Source organism: Sorex araneus, chromosome 1 (assembly GCF_027595985.1).
Source record: "Sorex araneus isolate mSorAra2 chromosome 1, mSorAra2.pri, whole genome shotgun sequence".
NCBI classification, from domain to species: Eukaryota; Metazoa; Chordata; class Mammalia; order Eulipotyphla; family Soricidae; genus Sorex; species Sorex araneus.
Genome location: NC_073302.1, coordinates 73,591,247 through 73,612,512, shown reverse-complemented (window position 1 = coordinate 73,612,512; position 21,266 = coordinate 73,591,247). Strand labels below are relative to the sequence as shown.

The window sequence follows — 21,266 nt, the reverse complement described above, 5'->3', positions numbered from 1 at the left end:
ACTGGGTTGGATAGATAGTACAGAGGGTAAGGTGCTTGCCACATTTCAATTCACAGCACAAATTATAGTGCCCAAGCACTACCAGCATTCATTCCCAAGCACAGAGCCAGGAATATCCACTGAGCACAGCCAGATGAGGTCCAACCCTCTCTTCAAAAGCAAGTAAACAAGCACTGGGACCAGGGAGATAGTAAAGAGGTTACAGTGCTTGACTTGAATGTGCCCAGCCCCGCTTCAATCCCTGGTTACGAATGGCTACAGGCCACATTGGCAGAGTATCCACTGGAGTGACCCTGGGGTCCCTGAATACTGCTTGGGAGCACCCCCTCCCAAATAATTGGAGGATAAAGAAAAAAATACGGCCATCTTGCCACACTCAGCAGTGAAGAAAACCGGAGGGCACCACAACACCGGAGAATTCTCCGGGCTCCATACCGAGCTGATATCTCTGGGATCCCCAGGTGGAGCAGGTGCAGTCTCCCTGCCTTCTCCAGATGGAATCCCGGCGACCATGAGCTTCTACAAGCATGGCTTTGGCATGTGACCACAGGACTGTTCCTCCAAAGTGCACAGCGCAACCTTTCCTGATATACAAAGTGAGCAATGGAAAATAAATGATCTAGCATCTGTCCCTGCCCAAAACTAGAGAGGGTGACACGCAGAGCCTCATGGGATGGGGGGTTGGAACTGGCCCCTCTCCCCACCCCAACTAGGACCCAAGTTTTGGCCTAAAAAAAGCTCCAGGCTCCTGAACAGCCATAATCCCAGAGGCACACAAAACAATTTCGGAACCCAGAGGCTTTTGGCAGAAGTCCCTCCAGACTTATTACTAAAATATCAAAAATCCAAAATGCTCTTCATATCAGCAATAGAAAAAAAATTATCTAATGATACCTTTTCAGCAGATCTGAATGTTGGGGAAAATTCTAAATAATAATGGTGGATCTTTTGTTGAAATATTGAATGTGATCAAAGCAGAGAGAGAGTAAGGTGGAAATCATCTGCCACATAGGCAGGGGGGAAGGGAGGTATACTGGGGTTCCTGGTGGTTGAGGGTGTGCACTGGTGAAAGGATGGGTGTTTGATCATTGTATGACTGAGACTTATACCGGAAAGCTTTGTAACTGTTCTTACGGTGATTCAATTAAAAATATATATATGTATATATATATATATACACACACACATATATACTACTATTCTTTTAAGGAAAATAATATTTCACAAGATCAAATGTAGTGTAAATTGACTGTGATGTACTAAAAATTGATTGCAATAGTTACCATTAAGAATGGACTCCTGTAGGGGACTGGAGCGATAGCACAGCGGGTAGGGCATTTGCCTTGCACGCGGCCGACCCAGGTTCAAATCCCAGCATCCCATATGGTCCCCTGAGCACCACCAGGAGTAATTCCTGAGTGCACCGCCAGGAGTAACCCCTGTGCATCGCCAGGTGTGACCCAAAATGCTAAAAAAAAAAAAAAAAAGAATGGACTCCTGTTAAGTAAGTTTTATCAACATTTTTTTTTTTTGCTTTTTGGGTCACACCTGGCGATGCACAGGGGTTACTCCTGGCTCTGCACTCAGGAATTACCCCTGGCGGTGCTCAGGGGACCATATGGGATGCTGGGATTCGAACTCGGGTCGGCCGCAAGCAAGGCAAATGTCCTACCCGCTGTGCTATCGCTCCAGCCCCCCTTATCAACATTTTTAAGTATAAAATATTCAAGTGCTCTAAGTATTACTATACATGGCCATCAACATCTCTCTCACACACACACACACACACATTTACTGAGATACTATATAGCTGTGCTTCCTGATGACAATATACACCACCACTGATAAAGTATTCTGGGTCCCCAATTTCTGCCAAGGAATATTTGGATATTTATATCATTCACAGGCCACACATGCAGGCAGCCTATAAGAAGCACAAGAGTCTGCCCCATCTTGTACCAGGACCAGATCACAGGATTTCATGGGTCTTATGTGGCTAGGAGTAGGACTCTATCCCTGCCTTAAGTGATGTGGGGAGAGGAATGTGTCACACCACTATGACAAAAGAACCAGCAAAGTCCAGACTACATCTCACTCAACTGGTAAAGGACTCAGCTTCTTTAATAAGTAAATTGCAAAGAAAAACACAAGATGAACAGATTAAATACAGACAAATGCAATGTGAGGATCTTGTATTTAGTCACATATTTACTAGGTTCCTCAACTCAAAAAACTATTGGAAAACATAAAAGAGACAATGACTACATATTTGATGAAACCTGAGGAATTATGTGTCCTTTATATGTGTATATCACTATCTATCACTATCACTATCATCCCGTTGATCATCGATTTGCTTGAGCAGGTCCAGTAACATCTCCATTCTTCTTAGTCCTGAGATTTTGGAAGCCTCTCTTTACTCATTCTTCCCAACGATGCTGCATTTAGTGGCTCTTTGGGGTCAGGAGAATAAGGCCAATCATTGTTACTGTATTTGGTATGTGAATATGCCACGGGGAGCTTGCCAGGCTCTCCCATGAGGGCAGAAAGCTCTCGGTAGCTTGCCAGGTTCTCCCAGAGCAAGAACTAGACAATAAGAGGTCGCTTCTGGGAGCTTGGTTTTATAATCTCTAGATGTTGGCTGTTGATGGAATTACATGGCAATGGGGGCAGTTTGTGGGTGGGACTGTCTGGCTACTGGAAAATGGGGAATCTGGGTGGAAGAGGCCCAGTCCTGATCCGAGCAGGCTTGGAGATCTCAGCCCCGGGTCTCGCACACCTGGGTTCCTCTGCTGGTTCCTTCATGCGTGAGGTCTCCGGCTGCTGGGGCTCTGCTCAGGGTGGGGAGGGAGACTGAACTCACCCCCTCCTAGGGGCCCCGGTGAAGACAGCCAGGTGCAGGGGCAAGAGATATATATGTTTATATATATAAAATAATAAGGATAAAATGTTGTGAAGATTTATTTCAATTTAATGACTGGGAAGAAGAAAAACAGTGGTGTAGACAAGTATGAAATGCTTCTATTATTATTGCTGGACAATAGGTAAACAGATTTTTTGTATTTCTCTTAAACTTGGGAATATTTTAAAATTCCACATCAATAAAGAGGGAAGAAGAGAGGGAGAGAAGAGAAAGAAAGAGAAAAAGGGAAAGAGGGTAAAGAAGAGAGATGGAGTGAGGGAAAAAATAGAGTAGGGAGAGGAGATAAAGACCTACAGCAATTGAACTCAGATTTCACAATATATCAATTTCTGAAAAAAGGAAAAAAGTGCAGGAAGGCTAATAAGGAATATAAAAACTAACGAGAAAGAATAAACAAATGAGGGGCTGGAGGGGTAGAACAGCAGGTAGGGTGCTTGCCTTGCACATGACCGACCAGGGTTCAATCCCCAGCACCTCATGTAATCCCCTAAGCACTGCCAAGACTGATGCCTGAGAGCAGAATCAGGAGTAAGCTCTGAGTACTGCTGGGTGTAGCCCCCAAACAAAACAAGCAGAGAGAGAGAGAGAGAGAGAGAGAGAGAGAGAGAGAGAGAGCAATCAAATGAAGTGAGACAATGAAAGGGAAGAGAAAAGGAGAGGAGGGAAAAGGAAGGTGGAGAGAAGAAAAGAAGAGAAAGTTGAAGGAGAGGAAGGGAAACAAAAAAGAAGGAGAGGGAGGAGAGGGAGGAGTGGGGGGGATAAAAGTTTGTCTAACACAACAAAAAAACTGTCAAAGTTAGCTTATGACTCTGTTGGACATCTACCCCCAAAATTCTATAAATACTCAGCTTCTCAAATGTTCTTTGAGCTTATTTCCCTTTTACAAATGACTCAAGCCTATTTTATAGTTGCCTAAGAGCCAATATTTTATCTTTTTGAAGACAAAATTGTCAATGTCATGGCAATAAAATGATTATAAAAGCTTCCAGAGGGAAAAAAATACAATGCCTATAAAAGAACAAGAATCAGCCAGCACCAAGCTTCTCATCAGTGACAAAAGCCATTGATCAATGTCTTCAAATTTAGAAGGAAATTATTTTGAACCCAGACTTCTATACCCAGCCAAACCATCTATCAAGTGGGGCTATGAAACAAAGACAAAGAATTTAAATACAAGGAGAATTCTCTTCCTTTAGGAAAGTTACTATTTGCATATGTCCTCTGGCAAAATAAATACAGAATTCAAGGAAAACTAATGTGTAAAATTTAAGAAACAATGTTTTTAATCCACGAAGACAGAGAAAATATTCAGATGACATCTGCTAAAAGACAATTAAATCTAAACTAGAATAGGAAACTAATAGTCTTAGAAAAACCAGAGAAAAGTGGAAAAACCTACTAGCATGATTAAGAAGCTAAGAGTAAAATTCACACTTAGAGTCAATTGATTTTCAAGAGAGTTCAAAAAAAAATTCAGTGAGGAAGTCTTTTCAACAAAGGTAGCTGGCACAATTGGTTAACCATATGCAAAAGAAAAAACTTTGATCATACCTTCACCCCATGTATAAAAAATTATTCAAAATTCATTATAGATCTAAGCATAAGATAAAACCATGAGATTCTTAGAAGAAACAGATATAAATCTTCATGACCCTGGATTAGATCAGCCTTCTTAGATCTAAGAGTCTGACAGGAAAGGAAACAAGGATAAACTGGATTTCATCAAAATAAACTTTTATGCTTCAAGGACACCTTCAATAAAGTGAAAATAAGATAATCCATAGAACAAGAAAAATTCATTTGTAAGTCTTATCTCTGATAAGGGACTTGTTATATCTCATTTTTAAAGATACAAAGGATCTGAAGAGAAAAGTTTCCCCAAAAGACATGGAAAAATGTTCACTATCAACTCAAACCCACAGGGTCAGGGAGACAGATCAAAAGGTTAGAACATAGTCCTTGCATGTGCTCAGCCCCAAGTTTGAATCCTGACACACACAGATCGCTGAGCACCACCAGGCCTCCCCCTGATCCTCTCCCCTCCCCTACCCCCTGTACATCAGGGTCCAAGCAGCACCACATTACCAGGCTTCAGCATTAAAGCTTGTGGCCCACACACTCAAGAGTGGCCCCCAGAGTACTGCTTGGGAGGCCCCTCAAAAAGTATAAATCAACCAAAGCCACAAAGAGTTTGCACTCCACCCATATACATGGCCAAAGAAGGGACTGGAGAGATAGTACATGGGTAGGACGCTTGCCTTGCATGCACCCAAGCCCTGCCATGAGTGATCCCTGAGCACAGAGCCAGGAGTAAGCCCTGAGCACAAAGGCTTATGTAATATGACTTTGAGTAATAGAACTGTGTGGCCCCAAAACAAAACAAAACAAAAGGCAATAGTCAAAAAGACAGATAATAATCAATGCTGGCCAAGATCTGGGGAGAAAGAGATTCACTACTTTCTGTGGAAAGGAATGCAAATGACATAGCTGCATTGAAAAAGTGTTTCAGAATGTTAAACAGAGATACCACATGTCTAGGCACAGAACTAATAAACACACACACATACACACACACACACACACACATGGGTATACTAATGCTTAGGGTAATGTTATTCATACTAATCAAAAAGGGAAACTGTCTATCAATCAATGAAATCAATAAAATGTGGCCTATCCTTCAGTGGAATATTATTCAACAATAAAATTTTTAAAGAACTTGAGCCAGAGTGATAGTATAGCAAGTAGGGTGTTTGCCTTGCACGCAGTTGACCAGGATTTGATCTCCAGCACTCCATATTGGCCCCCGAGCACTACCATGAGTAATTCCTGAGTGTAGAGCCAGGAATAACCCCTGAGTATTGTCGGGTGTGACCCAAAAAGGGGAAAAAATGTTTAAAGAACTAATGCATACTACTACTGCAGGGATCGTGCTTGTAAATATGAAATACATGCTAAAAGTATGCCATATGAAATGAGCCAGTCATATAGGATCATAGATTCTATGATTCCATTCATTTTAAATACCCAGAACAGGCAAATCTGTAGACACAAAATTGCCTGATTTTTTAGAATCAGGGGAGATAAAATATAGAGTAACTTCTAAGGAATACCACATTTTCTAAGGGGGGATGAGATATACTACAGGTAGTAGACAAATTTACACTTATCATTTAACATGTTAAAAAAAAACATTGAGTCATACATTTAAAATTATTATTTTGGTTTTGGTTTTGGTTTTCTTTGGTTTGGGGCCAAACCCAGTGGTCCTTGGGACTTACTCCTGGCTCTGCACTCAAGGATCATTTCTGGTGGGGTCCCAGGGATTGAAGCCTGGTCAGCAACTTGCGAGGCAAGTGCTCTACTTGCTGTACTACCTCTCCAGCCCCTAAAATAATGATGTTTCTAAAATGTGAGCATTATAGTACATCAAATATGTTTCAATAAAACTTTTTTTAATAATGTAGGAATCCTGTTCTTTATTCAGCCATTGATTAAGCTGAAAACTTTTTTTTTTTTTTGCTTTTTGGGTCACACCCAGCGATGCTCAGGGGTTACTCCTGGCTTTGCAATCAGGAATTACTCCTGGCAGTGCTTGGGGGACCATATGGGATGCCGGGGATCGAACCCGGGTCGGCCGCGTGCAAGGCAAACGCCCTACCCGCTGTGCTATCGCTCCGGCCCCAAGCTGAAAACTTTTTTAAAGCAGGAGCTAATTACTCTTTGAAATTAGGCACCTTCTTTTTTTTTTTAACTTCAAAAGTGGGGGAGAGGAAGTGTTATTTAGAAATTCCAGAACAAATATGAATCTATACACCCAAATAATGATTCAAAGTTTTTGAAACTAACAACAAACAAACAAACAAACAAACATAAATGTGGCATGATACTAAGCAAATAACAGAGAAAAGGACACGATCATAGATCCCACTTGGCTGCTCCAAACCACCCTTTGGGCATTTCTCTCAGGGAACAAGAGAAAACCACATTGCTCTTTTCCCCAAAGGTGTTCGAGTCACTGTGTCATGCTAGTCCTGTCCTGGCCCTTCAAGGAAAGATCTGGGGCCCAGCCATGACTTCTTGGGCTACTTGAACATGCGGGCATTGGCTGATCCATACAAATATGTCCTCCAAGTGCAGGCTATGGTCTGGCTCATTTCAACTGTGAAAATGCCAGACCTGAGTCTTCATTTAAACCGAGTTTTCATTGCTCTTAATGGGCTTATCACTGTAGGGAGCAGCTAAGGCCGCAGCAGCAACAGAGGGAGTAATGCAGTCTTCTCTTTGTCCCCTCTCTGGAGGTGCACTATCCCCTGAAGCCTACTAGCCACCCACAGCCACAGCTGGTTCATTTTGAAGAGGAATCTGTAGGGGAGAAAGGCAGGACAAGTTCTGGGCGGGAGAGTTTAGGGGTGAGAGGGCAGGACTTCCTCTGGATCCTTGCAGATGCACCGCCTGGAGCGTTTGCGTCCCTTGCCTTACACACACGCAGCAGTGCAGGCTGACCTCCCTCTCTGCTGTGACCTCCAGCCTCCTCTACTGGACTCTGGGGGCAGGATCCCAGCTCTGGCTGCCCACGGCTGCGAGGACCAGCTGGTCACCAAAAGCCTGCACCTGGGCTTGGCCTGGGAAAATGCAGTTGCTTCCCTCAACAATGAGGCCCCAAGGAAATCTCACCAGCCCTTCCAAGTCCCTGGCAGGCGTCTGACACCAGAGCAGTCCATTTCCCAGAGGCCCATCTCAGGTTACTCAAGGGTTTGTCTTTAAGTACTGCTTTCTACTCTGTCAAGGAGGGCAAAATAAAAAATGCCATGGCAAATCAGTAATTCTCCCCAAAATGTCTGTTTCTTTAATGCCTAATCTTTTTCCCAGGCAAGATATTGGGGGAAGGAGTCCTGAGGTCAAAGTGGGTTTCCACCCAGAAGCTTTGCAAGCCTGATGCAGGCACTCGGGTTTGAATTTGGGAGCTACTCGCATCCAGCGTATTTCAGATTCAGGTGAACAGAAACACAGAGTCCAATGCTAACACCCAATTTCAATCACACACAATGAAATGCTATTGGTGCTATTATTGGTTTGTACCATTTCACGATTTGAGAAAGAATTTACAAAGCCTGAAAAGTGTTACCCAGTTTAAGAACAAAATGTAAGTACTAGAACATCGACAAACTTATCAAGGTAATAAATGGCATTACTACAAAAACTAGCAGGTGGACAGGTTGGGGGGAGGAAAAGTAGAGACAAATGTGAATTTCTTTCTTATAAAGAGAAAATCAAAAGCTACTGCTCAGAAGTGATTGATTAGGAATTAGAATCTGGGACTCTAGCTCAGGGGTAGATACTTGCCTTGCATGTGTAAGACCCTGGGTTTGCTTCCCTGTACCACAAAAACAAATAAACAAAACATCCACTAAAATATTTAGAAATGTGCAAAGTCGTTTGCAATGATCAAGCCACCATTAGGGGATTTAAACATGATTTTAAAATCGCCTATGAAGATATTGAGGATTCCATTTGGAACTGCTATGTATATGCATACTGTATATTTGGTACATGTTTAATGTATATATAGTATATATTTGATTATATACATATAAGTCTCAGATATATTCCACACATAATAGATGCCCTATGTTAAATATATTAAACCATAGGGCATATCATACATAAATCAATGTTAGGACTAACCATGAAATAAATGGGATACTGTCTCAAAAATATGAAGTCTTATGTCCTAACTCATACAACTAATTTCGGGACCCTTTTCAGTCCCTGATGGAATCTTCTTTGCTGCTGTTTATGTAGCAGAATACCTGCTAATATATATCAAATCCTCCCTTTCTCTTGAGAGCTCTGTCAAGCAACAGCTTAGTATCATTTCTGAGAAATGAGAGCTGATGAAACCAGATTCCATCGCCACCCCACCTCGGACACCCGCTCCTCTCCCCAGCCAGGTCACTCCCTCCCAGTAATTCCCATCCAATTCAAGCAGTCACCAAAAATCAATCTAATTTGAGAACTCACTGGATTTCCTGTTCTTCCATACAGTTGCCATAAATGAGCAAATGTTTCAAACAAATCTTTGCCATTGATCTTTAGACTCAACTTTTCTTAACTGCTAACGAAGTAACATTCCTGGAGGAAAACAACCCCACCTACCGCTGCCAGTGTTCTTGGTGATGCTCTGAACAACAGGACCACACTCAGGCTCTTTAAATAGAAAAGGGATTTCTTGCCGGGCTCTCAGACAGCTACAAGGTACTCAGGAACCAGGCTCAGAAACCCAAGAGGGAGCCAAGAGAGACTGGGAGCTGGCATTTCTACCGAGGAGTTGAACCAGTAGGCCAGGCCCATGGTGCCAGCCTTGGACACCAGCTGCCCCTTTAGCCGAGTGAATTCTGAGCTTCCCTCGCTGCACTCCACACATAGCTCCAGCGTCAGCATCCCAGGCAGGAGTTTCAGCAGCCGGAGGGCCCCGTTCTCCTGCTCAGATGGGGGTTCACAATTTTAAGCGTCTGATCTTAAAGCTTCCACAGTCGGATTTGGGGTTCTGCCTCTTGCCAAGACTCACACAAAGGCAGATAAACCAACACCCAGTAGAGTTTAGATTCTGCAGATCTAGGCCCAAACCCAAACGAAACCCAGAAATTAAGTCTCCTCTTCACAGAACACAAGAAATGTCCTCTCCAGATGTGAGGAAGGAAGTCACTGTCTCCCTCCCTCCGCTTCCCACCGCACACAGCAGAAGTGCTGACTGTCAATGGTTTTGTGTATATTTTTTTATAAATCTTCCACTTAACTACAAATGGAATGATGCCCAGGCTTTATAAAAGCAAAATAAATAAACAGACAAGAAAGAAAAAAGAAAAAGAAACACAGACGGCTGGAGAGATAATATAGTACACAGCCTTGCATGTGGCTGATATCAGTTCCAATCCCTGGCACCACCGTGTATGATCCCTATAGCACTGCCAGGAATCAACCACTCCTGAGACAGAGACAGGAATAGTCCCTAAGTACCACTAGGCATGGCCCCAAAAAACAAAAAACATAAAACAGATGGTACCATTCCTACCATTCTACAACTCTACACACAACTCATCTATTAAAAGATATGCCCCAGGTAAAAAGGGTCTCCCTTCTTGCCCCATATAATTCATAGTTTGTGCAATTCTTTTCATAGTTATATTCAGGAATTTATCATTATGGTTTCTTGGGCCCAGACAGGCTCAATTCAGGAATGAGCAAAGGTCTCAACTCAGCAACCCAGCTAATACACTTTGACATACTTCAGCACAAACAGTGACTATTATAGTACATATTGGCTGATTCAGTCCTGGAAATGCATATTCTAGGGTTTTGCTAGTTTTCATGAAAGGCCACACACTAGAACAGAACTTGGCAGTGTCTGATCTGTGGGCCATAGAAGGTTCATAAAATCATGTGTTCTGGCCCTGGTGCATGAAAGTATGTAGTCTTGTTATTAGCTGCCCAAGCCCATCTGCCTGTATTGTATGACCCATGGATAATGTTATAAATATCCAAATGGTCAAGGTCAGAATGATGGTACAGCAGGCTGGGTGCGTGCTTAACACACAGTCCACATGGGTTCAATCCCCAGCGCCACATATGGTCCTGAGTGCAGCCAGGAGGAAGCCCTGAGCACTGCTGGGTGTGGCTCCAAGACCCCAAAAATATATGCATATATATCCAAATGACCCTTGGCATTCCCCACCCCTAACCTAGAAGTTTCTTTTATCTTTATTCCCCTATAACAATCCAGGCAGCTTTGCTAAATTAGAATAGTGACTATGGAAATGAGCTGTCCAGTGAATGAAACTAGTAGTTCTGTCATTAACATCTGTGCTGTAGCACGGTAGCACTGTCTTCCCATTGTTCATTGATTTGCTCGAGTAGGCACCAGTAACGTCTCCACTGTGAGAATTCTTGTTACTGGTTTTGGCATATCGAATACACCACAGGTAGCTTGCCAGGCTCTGCCGTGCGGGCAGGATACTCTTGATAGCTTGCCTGGTTCTCCAAGAGGGATGGAGGAATTGAACAGGGGTTGGCCACATGCTGGGGTAGGCAAACACCCTACCTGCTGTGCTATTGCTCCAGTCCATTAAAAATAAATTCTGAAAAAAAAATTCTCTGGGAAATTTGTGATGAGAATTACAACCACATGATTTACTGTTTCTGTATCAATTTTGGTACCAGATACACTTTTCTGATACTCTATTAAACAAGATGATAGCAAGTAACATTAATTAAAGAAATAATTGATAAGAACTTCTCAGAGTTGAGGATTACAGCACTGAGACCCTAAGGGACCTGACGGGTCCCAGTGAAAATGACCCAATTAGAGACTCTGCATGACACATTATACTCCCAGATAAGGCTCACCTCTGGATGATAATTACTGCACCTATTTCAGAGGGTAGGAGAGGGGTGGTGGGCAGAGCTCAAATATGACAGATTTACTCAATAACATATAGCAGTTAATCACAAATTTACCTTTGTTGACTATTTTCTGATCATTCTATTTGCCATTCTTTTAAGGTCTTTTTGACTAGGTAATATGAAATAAATTTGCTATATGCCTACCAAGGAGGAAGCATCATATATGAGAAGGAATATATGATGATTACCACAATAAGATTCAAGTAAAAAATAAAATTTAGTTCAATATATTTTAAATGCCAGAGCTGAAACTTATTAAGTAAATGAGAATAGACAGCATACTGTTTTGTACTAAATGATTTGAACTTCTCTATTTACGTAAGTTAAAATCATATAGCAATCACTACAAATTGACTTTTGTTGATCTATTTTCTGATAATTCTATTTGCCATTTTTTTAGTTTTGTTGGAGCAAGCAATATAAAATAAGTTTGTCATATGCCTGCCAAAAGGGCAGGATGGGTGATGGCAGGTAACCTGGAGACACTGGTCACTGGAAGATTTTGGTGATTGGAGTGGCACTGCAACAGATTTTTTTAAAGAAGACATCGGTGATTGGAGTAGCATTGGAACAGATATTTTTAGAATAAGAAGTAGGAGGAGGAGGAGGAGGAGAAGGAGAAGGAGGAGGAGAAGGAGGAGGAGGAGGAGGAGGAGGAGGAGGAGGAGCAGGAAACAACAAAAACAATTTATCAAAAGTAATAACTAGTTATCAAGAGGATTTCAAGGAATCAGCTGTGGTATTAACGAGTAGCCACACACAAAAAAGACTAGAGATAAAAATGTTCATTCTCTAATGTATAGGCCGCATAAAAATCTCAGCTCTCAGGCCTGGGATACGTCTCTGCGGTAGAAGGTATGCCTTGTATGTGAGAGACCCTGGGTCCAGTCCCAGGCACTGAGACAAACAAATACAGTTCTCTAGTTTCAACCGGCAGAGAATGCACTAATAGTCTTTTTGTCAATTGACTGTGTTTAAATGAACAGTGGTATTTGGTCTGAGGTTCAGTCTTACTCTAACAATTGACTTAGCAGAAAATTACCTGGACATTTTGGCCATTACCTTTTACTATAAAAATTAATCTTGCCAATGATACCATGCTCAAATGGCTTAGATCAGCTGCAGTGCAACGTGCTGCCAGGTTTTGATTCTGCCCAGAGGTGAGTAGCGTAAAGTGTTTTCAGTTCCTGAGAACGCCAAGTTCTTACCCAACCCACAGTTCCTGGAGCAGATGATTAGAGAAGAGAAATGGAAGCTCTGCTGCCAACAGACTAAATCAACTGTGGTCAAAAATAAGCCTGAATACAGTCTGGTGCCATCATGATGCTTAAATGTATATGTGTTGTCATGGGTTAGTCATGTCACAGCAAACAAGACACCAGATATTTTTGGAGATGTTTTCCAATAGATGAAAATTACGTACTGCATCACCTCTTGCAGTTTTATAGTTTCAGTATGCAAGTATGTCTTTTGTTCCTTGCTAAAATCCAAACACATGGGTACATTTCCATTGTATCATTGAGGAAATTGCCACTAATCCATAAAAACAAAATTACAAAGACTCAAAATCAGACATTTTGTTGCTCTGTGCATGTTTTCCAAGCTGAGGATAAAATTCCCAAAACTCATTATTTTAGAACTTGAAAAGCAATTGAAAGTAACAAATATAAGAATAAATTATATTACACATACACACACACACACACACATACACACTGTTGTGTGAGAAGTACCTAGCAATTGGCTGACGGGGGAAGTGATAAAATGATACCATAGATGGAGCACTGGACTAACAGTCAATGCCCCTAGGTTCTTTCTAAGAACATTTCATCCATTTGTGAACTGGACAAGCCAGTTAACCCCTATGCCACCAGTCCTTCTCTACAAAATAGGACTAATAATACCTGTCATGAAAACTACATGAGAAAATCTTTATAGAAGACTGCAGTAACCTCTAAACATTCTGTACATGAAATAACAGTAATAATTCAGAAGAGTGAAAACATCCATCCACTTTCCTTCCTTAAACACCAATAATAAAAGAATCATATTATTTCATTTTCTTCATAAGATGTTTACAATGGTCTGGTAAACATGTTCATCTAAACTGAAAACACAATGAAGGTAAAGACTATTCTGGAAACCTATTATATGAGAACTAGAGGAGTCTTCAAAAATTTGTTTTGATGAAACCCATCATACTATAGACCGGAAATTAAGATTTTTCCCCCAAGGGCACTTGGCTATTACTGGTCTTAAGTCAGCATGAATATGCTGGTTACAGGAGCCAGAGTGATAGTATAGTGGGTAGGGCATCTGCCTCACACATAGCCGACCTGGGTTCAATCCCTGGCATCCCATATGGTCCCCCAAGCACTGCCAGGAGTAATTCCTGAGTGTAGAGCCAAGAGTAACCCCCGAGCATCAGTTGGGTGTGACCCAAAAAGAAAGAAAATTTCAAGACTATCAGCAAATGCTAAATAAAATTCTTTATTTTAAAATAATGCAGGTTTCCATACTGCCCAAAGGTAGAGAGAGAGTATGGGGGAAATTATGTGCCATAGAGTCAGAGGGAGAGTTGGAATGGGGGTAGGGGGGGTTACTGGGGATATTGGTGGTGAAAAATGTGCACTGGTGGAGGGATGGGTGTTCGATCATTGTATGACTGAAACTCAAACATGAAAGCTTTGTAACTGTATATCATGATGATTCAATTAAAAAATAGAAAAGTTTTTAAAAAAGAAAAAAAAAGAGAAAATGCAGGTGTCTTGAACTGTAAACCGGAGCGCAGTCTAAATTGTTGAGAACCTGAGAACCACAAAGCAAACTCCAGAGAACTGGACTTCACAAAGTCCGAGCTTCAGAGCTTCAGAGTTTGCTTCATAAACACAAAGTTAAACTGTACTTGGATATTCACCCTCTCCCATTCTCCATGGCCTCGGGAAAGAAACAATCCTATTTCTTGCAGCACTGCCCACCTGTGACTACGCCCGACTAGACAGTTCTTCAATCTCCTGTGAAAGTGCCTGTCTGTTCTAAGAGTTTCCCTGCAAGGCACAATGAAACAGCAAGAACCCAGATCCCACTGTTGGAAGCTCGCCACAGCGGTGGTGGGAGGAGGTCAGCTAGGATAGGAAGGGACAATAACAAAGATAACTGGAAATGATCATTCTGGACAAGAACTGAGTGCTGAAGTAGGTAAGGGGACAAACATGAGAACATTTCAGTACCTGTATTGCAAACAACAATGCCCAAAAGGAGAGAGAGAGAGAGAGAGAGAGAGAGAGAGAGAGAGAGAGAAGAGAAGGAAAGTGAGGGATGTGGTTGGAAGGGAAACTGGGGGCCCTGGGGCGGGAAACGTAGACTGGTGAAGGTACAGGTGATGGGACTTTGCATGGCTAAAACCCAATCATGAACAACTTTGCATCTGTGTATCTCATGGTGATTCAATTAAAAGAAAAAAAAAAACAGCCAGATCCTCACACGGCTCCACAAGCAGAACTTATCAGAACAATCCAACTGAGCCTATTTGGATTGTTTGATAAAGGAGAAGAGTCTCTTATTTAACCTATTTTTTTTGTCTCTTAGAGCACTGAGGCCTTACCAAACAACTATAATCTAGTAGTTAGAAAAGAAACAATGATCATTTGCTTTGTATGGGTCCTGTTCTGTTAGGGTGAAGGAATGTTGGGCCACACCCAGTGGTACTCAGGGCTTATCCCACTCTGCATTCAAAGACTACTTTTTGCAGGCTCAAAGGACCATAGACAGTGCCAGGGATCAAATTGGGGTTGGCAATATGTAAGGCAAGTACTTATGCTCTGTACTATCACTCCAGTTCACAAGTTATAACCAATTAATTTGCTTCTTCTATTCTTGAACAAAGCTGCAAATCAAAAAAACCCTCAATTGAGAATAACCACTTAGAAGACTGAAGTATACCACCAGGGAAAAACCTTTCATTTTTGTGCTAAAGAACAAAACTTTTTTATCAACTTTAAGGCTAGATTCATCCTATGTGTTCCTAACTGACATGATAAGAAATAACAATAGATCAAAATACCATTTCATAAGCAACAAAAATCACAGGTAGATTGTCTGGGCTTCATAGTGACAATTCTTACCAAATGTACCACCAAAGAAAAATATCTTAAAAAGACAATCTCACTTTCTAACTGGGATGCTATGAGAAGGCAATCTTTGAGGTCGTTTCCAATACTGAGTGTGGGATTTCTAAACAGTTACCAACCAACTTATCAGAATAAAAAAAAAGTTAAAATGAGAAGAAATAAGGACATTCTTTAAAAACAGTAAATGTTTGCACATGGCAGAAAATACACAATCTAGAATATCACACACAGAGATGCTCATAACCCAAGAGGTTAGCTTTAAAGTATTTTTAATTTTCAGAGTGCTAAGTATCAAACTCAGGTATCAGGCATGCAAGGCAAGCCACTTTACCTGTGAGTCACATTCTCGGCCCCTACATGTTTTAATTTTCTGTTCTAAGCACAAGAGTGTTTTATTGAACTAAAGAAAAGATACTGGGAACGAAAGCTTCTGGCCCATTTTCATGAAAACTTGGGCTTGAAGAAAAGAAAGAAACTAGAACTAATGAACCCTCTTTGATCAAAAGGGTTAAAAAAAACAGATGTAATCACTAAAGTAATCACAAAGGAAAGAGCCCAGGTGGAAATGGTTCTCAAAAGGAAGTATTCAAGCATCCTACACTTGGGCACCAACCCAAAATGTGGACCGCTTGGTTCTTCAGAGTGCTGCAAAGACCAGCCCACCTCTTGTGGACTTTTACCTCCAACATGTTCCCTAGTCCCCCTGGAAACACGGCAGTGAGTAAAACTTTCTAGGAAAAAAGTAAGATGCATTTAAGGCTAAAGTAAGAAAGTTCAAGGACTCAACTGAGATCCTGGTTTTGTTATTGTTGGGGTGGGGCGGGGGAGAACAGGGGGACTCCTAGCTCAGAGGTCGCTCCCAGGAGTGCTTGGAAGTTGCTCCCAGCAACACTCAGGAGATGACACTGGGAAAGAAACAAGATCCTCCTGCATGCAAAGCATGCACTCAGCCCAGTGAGCTATCTGTCCAGCCCCACTGAAGTCCTTCCTGACTGCCAAGTAACTCTCATGACCAGCAATAACTGTGTATTCAGTGCATTTACTCTGGAGGTACAGAATGAACAAGATAAACAAGACCCCTCCCCAGTCTCGTAAAACGGTGTATTTGCAGAGAGACAGACATCTGCAGTAAACAAAAAAGTACACAGGATAATTATAGACTAGACACCAATAAAGTTCATGGTAGCACATGGTATGGCATAAGGATGGGACCTCAACTGTCAGAGTGTCCAAGGAAGGTCTCACTAGGGAAGTGACTACTGAGCTGGGACCCATCAGGAACTGGGGCCCATCAGAGAAGGACCCAGTTAAGCAAAGTTCTTCCTCCAGCTAGAGGATTCAGAAGTTAGAACTTCACCAAAGCAGTTGGCACAACTTACAATGCCAAAATATAAACATTCATTCAAACTGAGGATTTTTTATTGATGATATTGACCAGGGCTCAAGCATTCTATTGATAAGCACAAATGCTTTTCTGCCACAATTCCCATCAATTAATTTATCTTCTTTATAAGTTGATGTTAATTAGCATTTCCAAACAATCTCTCGATGCCCTCTTAAATACATAATTCATAACAGTCAAAAATAGAAGCTCAAATGTCCAACAGGCTTACAACTAGAGTTGATACAGAAATTAGAATGCTAATTGTGACTTTAAATAACAGACATATGAACTCCTTGTCCAGTGAAACAATATTAACTGATATGAGCATAATTAAATATTAAACAGAAAAATCAGGTCACAGCATAGTATGTACACACTGGCTATATAACTTGGTTACAAAACAGATATCAACAAAGGTAAGATATAACTACACAGCAATGTATGTCTTTACTAAGATCCTTTTCATTTATAGTGGATTAAACACACATCATAAATTTATAAGGCATTTTTACAAGAGAAGCTATAAGGACATAAAGCTAACGTCCTAGAATTCCATAATATTTAGCTAACATCCTGGAATTCCATAATATTTTTAACCAGTTAAGACATTATGTCACTGTAAAGCTAAACATGTGAAAAATTAAAGGCAAGGGAGATAATCAAGTGGTAAGTCACGTGCCTAATATGTGTAACGCCCTGAGTTTGTTCCCCATTGCTGCATGACCCTCAGAAACACTGGCCTGAACATGTTGCTGAGCTCTGCCAGGAATGGCCCCTGAGTACTACCAGGTGTGGCCTTTGAGGGGAAAAAAATACATACAGAGCAACTTTAGAAAAGTAATTACTCAGGGCTGGAGCAATAGCACAGCGGGTAGAGCATTTGCCTTGCATGTGTCTGACCCCCGTTCAATTCCCAGCATCCCATATGGTACCCTGAGCACTGCCAGGAGTAATTCCTGAGTCATGAGCCAGGAGTAACCCCTGTGCATCACCGGGTGTGACCCAAAAAGCAAAAGCAAAAAAAAACTAATTACTCTTGGTACTAGAGAGAGAGTACAGCAGATAGGTACTTGCCCTGCACAACACAGCTGACCCAGTAACCCCTGAGCATCACCAGGTGTGGCTCCTCAAATAAGAAAGACAATAAAAATTATTAATCTTATTTCAAGATGGGTAAGATAAAAATTTTAAATGATATGCAAGAAAAAAATTAGATACTCAAACAAACAGAATTTCCATGCCCTGAGTTTTTCCTTGAAAGTTGGCAAATGTCTACCGCTAAGTGCCAAAATGGATGGCAAATAAAAACAAAGGATGGGCATCAGGAATATATTAAGTGCCACTGGACTGTATACTTCAAGATAGTTAATCTGGGGGCTAGAGAAATAGTATAGGGAGAGGGCACATATGCTTATACTCCCTATACTTAGATGCTGCCAACCCAGTTTGATCCCCAACACCACATATGGTCTTCTAAGCTCCACTTGGAGTGATCTCTGAGCACAGAACCATGAGTTAAGTCCTGAGCACAGCCTGAGGTGGCACCCTCCCCAAAATTAAATCAATAAATAAAATGGTTTAATTTTATTGCTATAACAAAAAAGAAATGTCACCAATGCTTATATTACCATGAAATAAAATACATAATGCAGAAATCTACTCAATAAAATTATGATGTTGTATTATCAAAGAATCATAACATTAAATATATCATATTTGTTATCAATATCTGAGACCTGCCTCCAAAGAATGATGAGGAAAAAAGAGAGAGGTTGAGAGAATAGGTGAGGGTAAAGTTGAACAAAATCACCAGGAGTTGGTCAGGCAATGGGCAAAAGGGAATCCATTGCATTAGTCCCTCCACTTTTGTGTACCTTTAAAAATAAAAATATCCATAGGAATGTCTTTAGTATGTTTAAAATGGATCTATCCCTAAAATGAGAAACACGTGTATAGCATCTGTTATGCAAGAAGCTCAAAGTGAATCAGAAACTCAGCAAATTATCATCTTTGTTGTCATAAAAACATCTTATTTCTTATATTGTCCACTGTTAGCATCATATTTTAATGAGTAAGAAAACTTTAGTACTTCATTGGTTTATTTTAAAAGATTTCCTGTATAAGATATTTTGCAGAGTAATAATTTATAAATTCTATACATACCAAGAGTATCATAGGACGTTTCCATGTTGTTAATCCAATGATTCCAGAGAGTATCACCTACAAAGACAAACAATATAAAAAATGTAGAATATTTGTCAATTAAACATCTCCAGTTTCTAATATATATAACATTTTATGCTCCCTTCCGGAAGAAACAGCCATGAGTTCTGGAGGGTGGCCGATGAGGAGATTATTATAACCATGCCACCAGACTCTGGACTCTGCACCAGGGGTGCCCCTGAAGGAGGCAGGTGAGAGCCTTCCCTGCCCCAAGGGACCCAGCCCTGGCAGCTAACTTCCACTACCCAACTGCCGCCACGCTCCAGGCCGCTTTCCACACACTTGGGCTGAGCCTCACGCATAAGTGAACATATTCCTGGACAGCTCGACCTCTTTGCAGCCGCATGACACATCATCAAAAATATATAATATCCCTCTCAGAGAGTCCAGCAAGCTACTGAGAGTATCCCACCTGCATGGAAGAGCCTGGCAAGCTCCTCATGGTGTATTCAATATGCCAAATACAGTAACAATAACAGGTCTCATTCCCCTGACCCTGAAAAGAGCCTCCAATCATTGGGAAAAACTAGTAAGGAGAGGCTGCTAAAATCCCAGGGCTGGGACAAATGGAGACGTTACTGGCGACCGCTCAAGTAAATCGATGAACAACGGGATGACGGTGATGATGGTGATGGTGATTTAAAATTATTTAATTTTCAAAATCTTCTAAGTCAAATATTTAACATTTCTGCTGCTGATGTGAAGCTGGTGGACTACTTTGGACAATCTTCCATGTCTAAGCACCTAAAGCTTCTTGAGGATAGAGGGGGAGGGTTGGCCATGCCCAGCAGTGCTTAGGGCTCTGTCTGTGTCCAACCATCACTCCTGGCAGGCTCAGGGGACCATATGGGATGCCAAGGATTGAACTCGGGTTAGCCAGGTAAAAGGCAAACACCCTACCCCCTGTTCTATTGCTCCAGCCCCATCTAAACCTTCTTTTTAAAAATGTTTACATTCTCTGGGATGGAGCAATAGCACAGAGGGTAGGGCGTTTGCCTTGCATGAGGCCAGCCCAGGGTCCAATTTCCAGCATCCCATATGGTCCCCTGAACACCATCAGGAATAATTCCTGAGTGCAAAGCCAGGAGTAACCCCTGTGCATTGCCGCTGTGACCCAAAAAGCAATAAATAAATAAAAATGTTTACATTTTGGTCTGGGGGCCACTTCCAGCAGTGCTTGGGGACCATTCCCAGCTCTGTGATGAGTGGTCACTCTCTATTATAGTATGCAAAGCGTGTGAACTAGCCCTTTGAATTATTTCCCCACCCTAAAGTTACTTTACTGATTGTGCATGTATGTTGTTTTGTTTTTGTTTTTAAGGTCAGTTAAGAATACATGGATAGGGGGCTGGAGCAATAGCACAGTGGGTAGGGTGTTTGCCTTGCACGCGGCCGACCCGAGTTCGATTCCCAGCATCCCATATGGTCCCCTGAGCACCGCCAGGCGTAATTTCTGAGTGCATGAGCCAGGAGTAACCCCTGTGCATCGCCGGGTGTGACCCAAAAAGCAAAAAAAAAAATACATGGATAGGGGTGGGAGCGATAGCACAATGGGTAGGACATTTGCCTTGCACGCGGCCAATCTGGGTTCAATTCCCAGCATCACATATGGTCCCCCAAGCACCGCCAGGAGTAATTCCTGAGTACATGAGCCAGAAGTAACCCCTAAGCACTGCCAGGAGTAATTCCTGAGTGCATGAGCCAGGAGTAACCCCTGTACATAGCTGGATGTGACTCAAAAAGAAAAAAAAAATTTAATTTTTTAAAAAAAATACATGGATAGAAGTCAAAATTTCTGGTTGTGATGGAATCAGCATTTAGGAACTAGTCTCCTTTCCTCAAGTGGCACTTAATATGTTGCCAGTGTCAGTTTCATTAGAAGCATGCGTGATGCTGGACCATCCTTCTTTGGATGGGACAAATGGTAAACAGGGGCTCTTGAGATCTTCGCCTGACCACTCTGAAAGCCTTGCGTCCCCGTGCCCCGCCCCTCTCACCACATCTTCCTCCCAGGCACACCTGTCCTTGTACCACCCACCTGACAGCAGTGGGCAGTGCGCTTTCCTTTGCAGCAGAGCTCTCTCTTTCCAACTTTTCTTCTAACTTCTGGAAAACTCCTATGCAGCCTGCAAGACTTTACTAA

The 21,266-nt window shown here is 41.8% G+C and overlaps 1 protein-coding gene across 1 annotated transcript in view; it reads right to left on the bottom strand.

Moving 5' to 3' along the window:
* ENTREP1 (endosomal transmembrane epsin interactor 1) overlaps nt 1-21,266 on the bottom strand; it is an 82,217-nt gene that overhangs the window by 47,033 nt on the left and 13,918 nt on the right. The window contains exon 2 of the mRNA XM_055121334.1: nt 19,064-19,120. Within this exon, the coding sequence (XP_054977309.1) occupies nt 19,064-19,120 (57 nt within the window). The remainder of the gene's footprint in view (nt 1-19,063; nt 19,121-21,266) is intronic.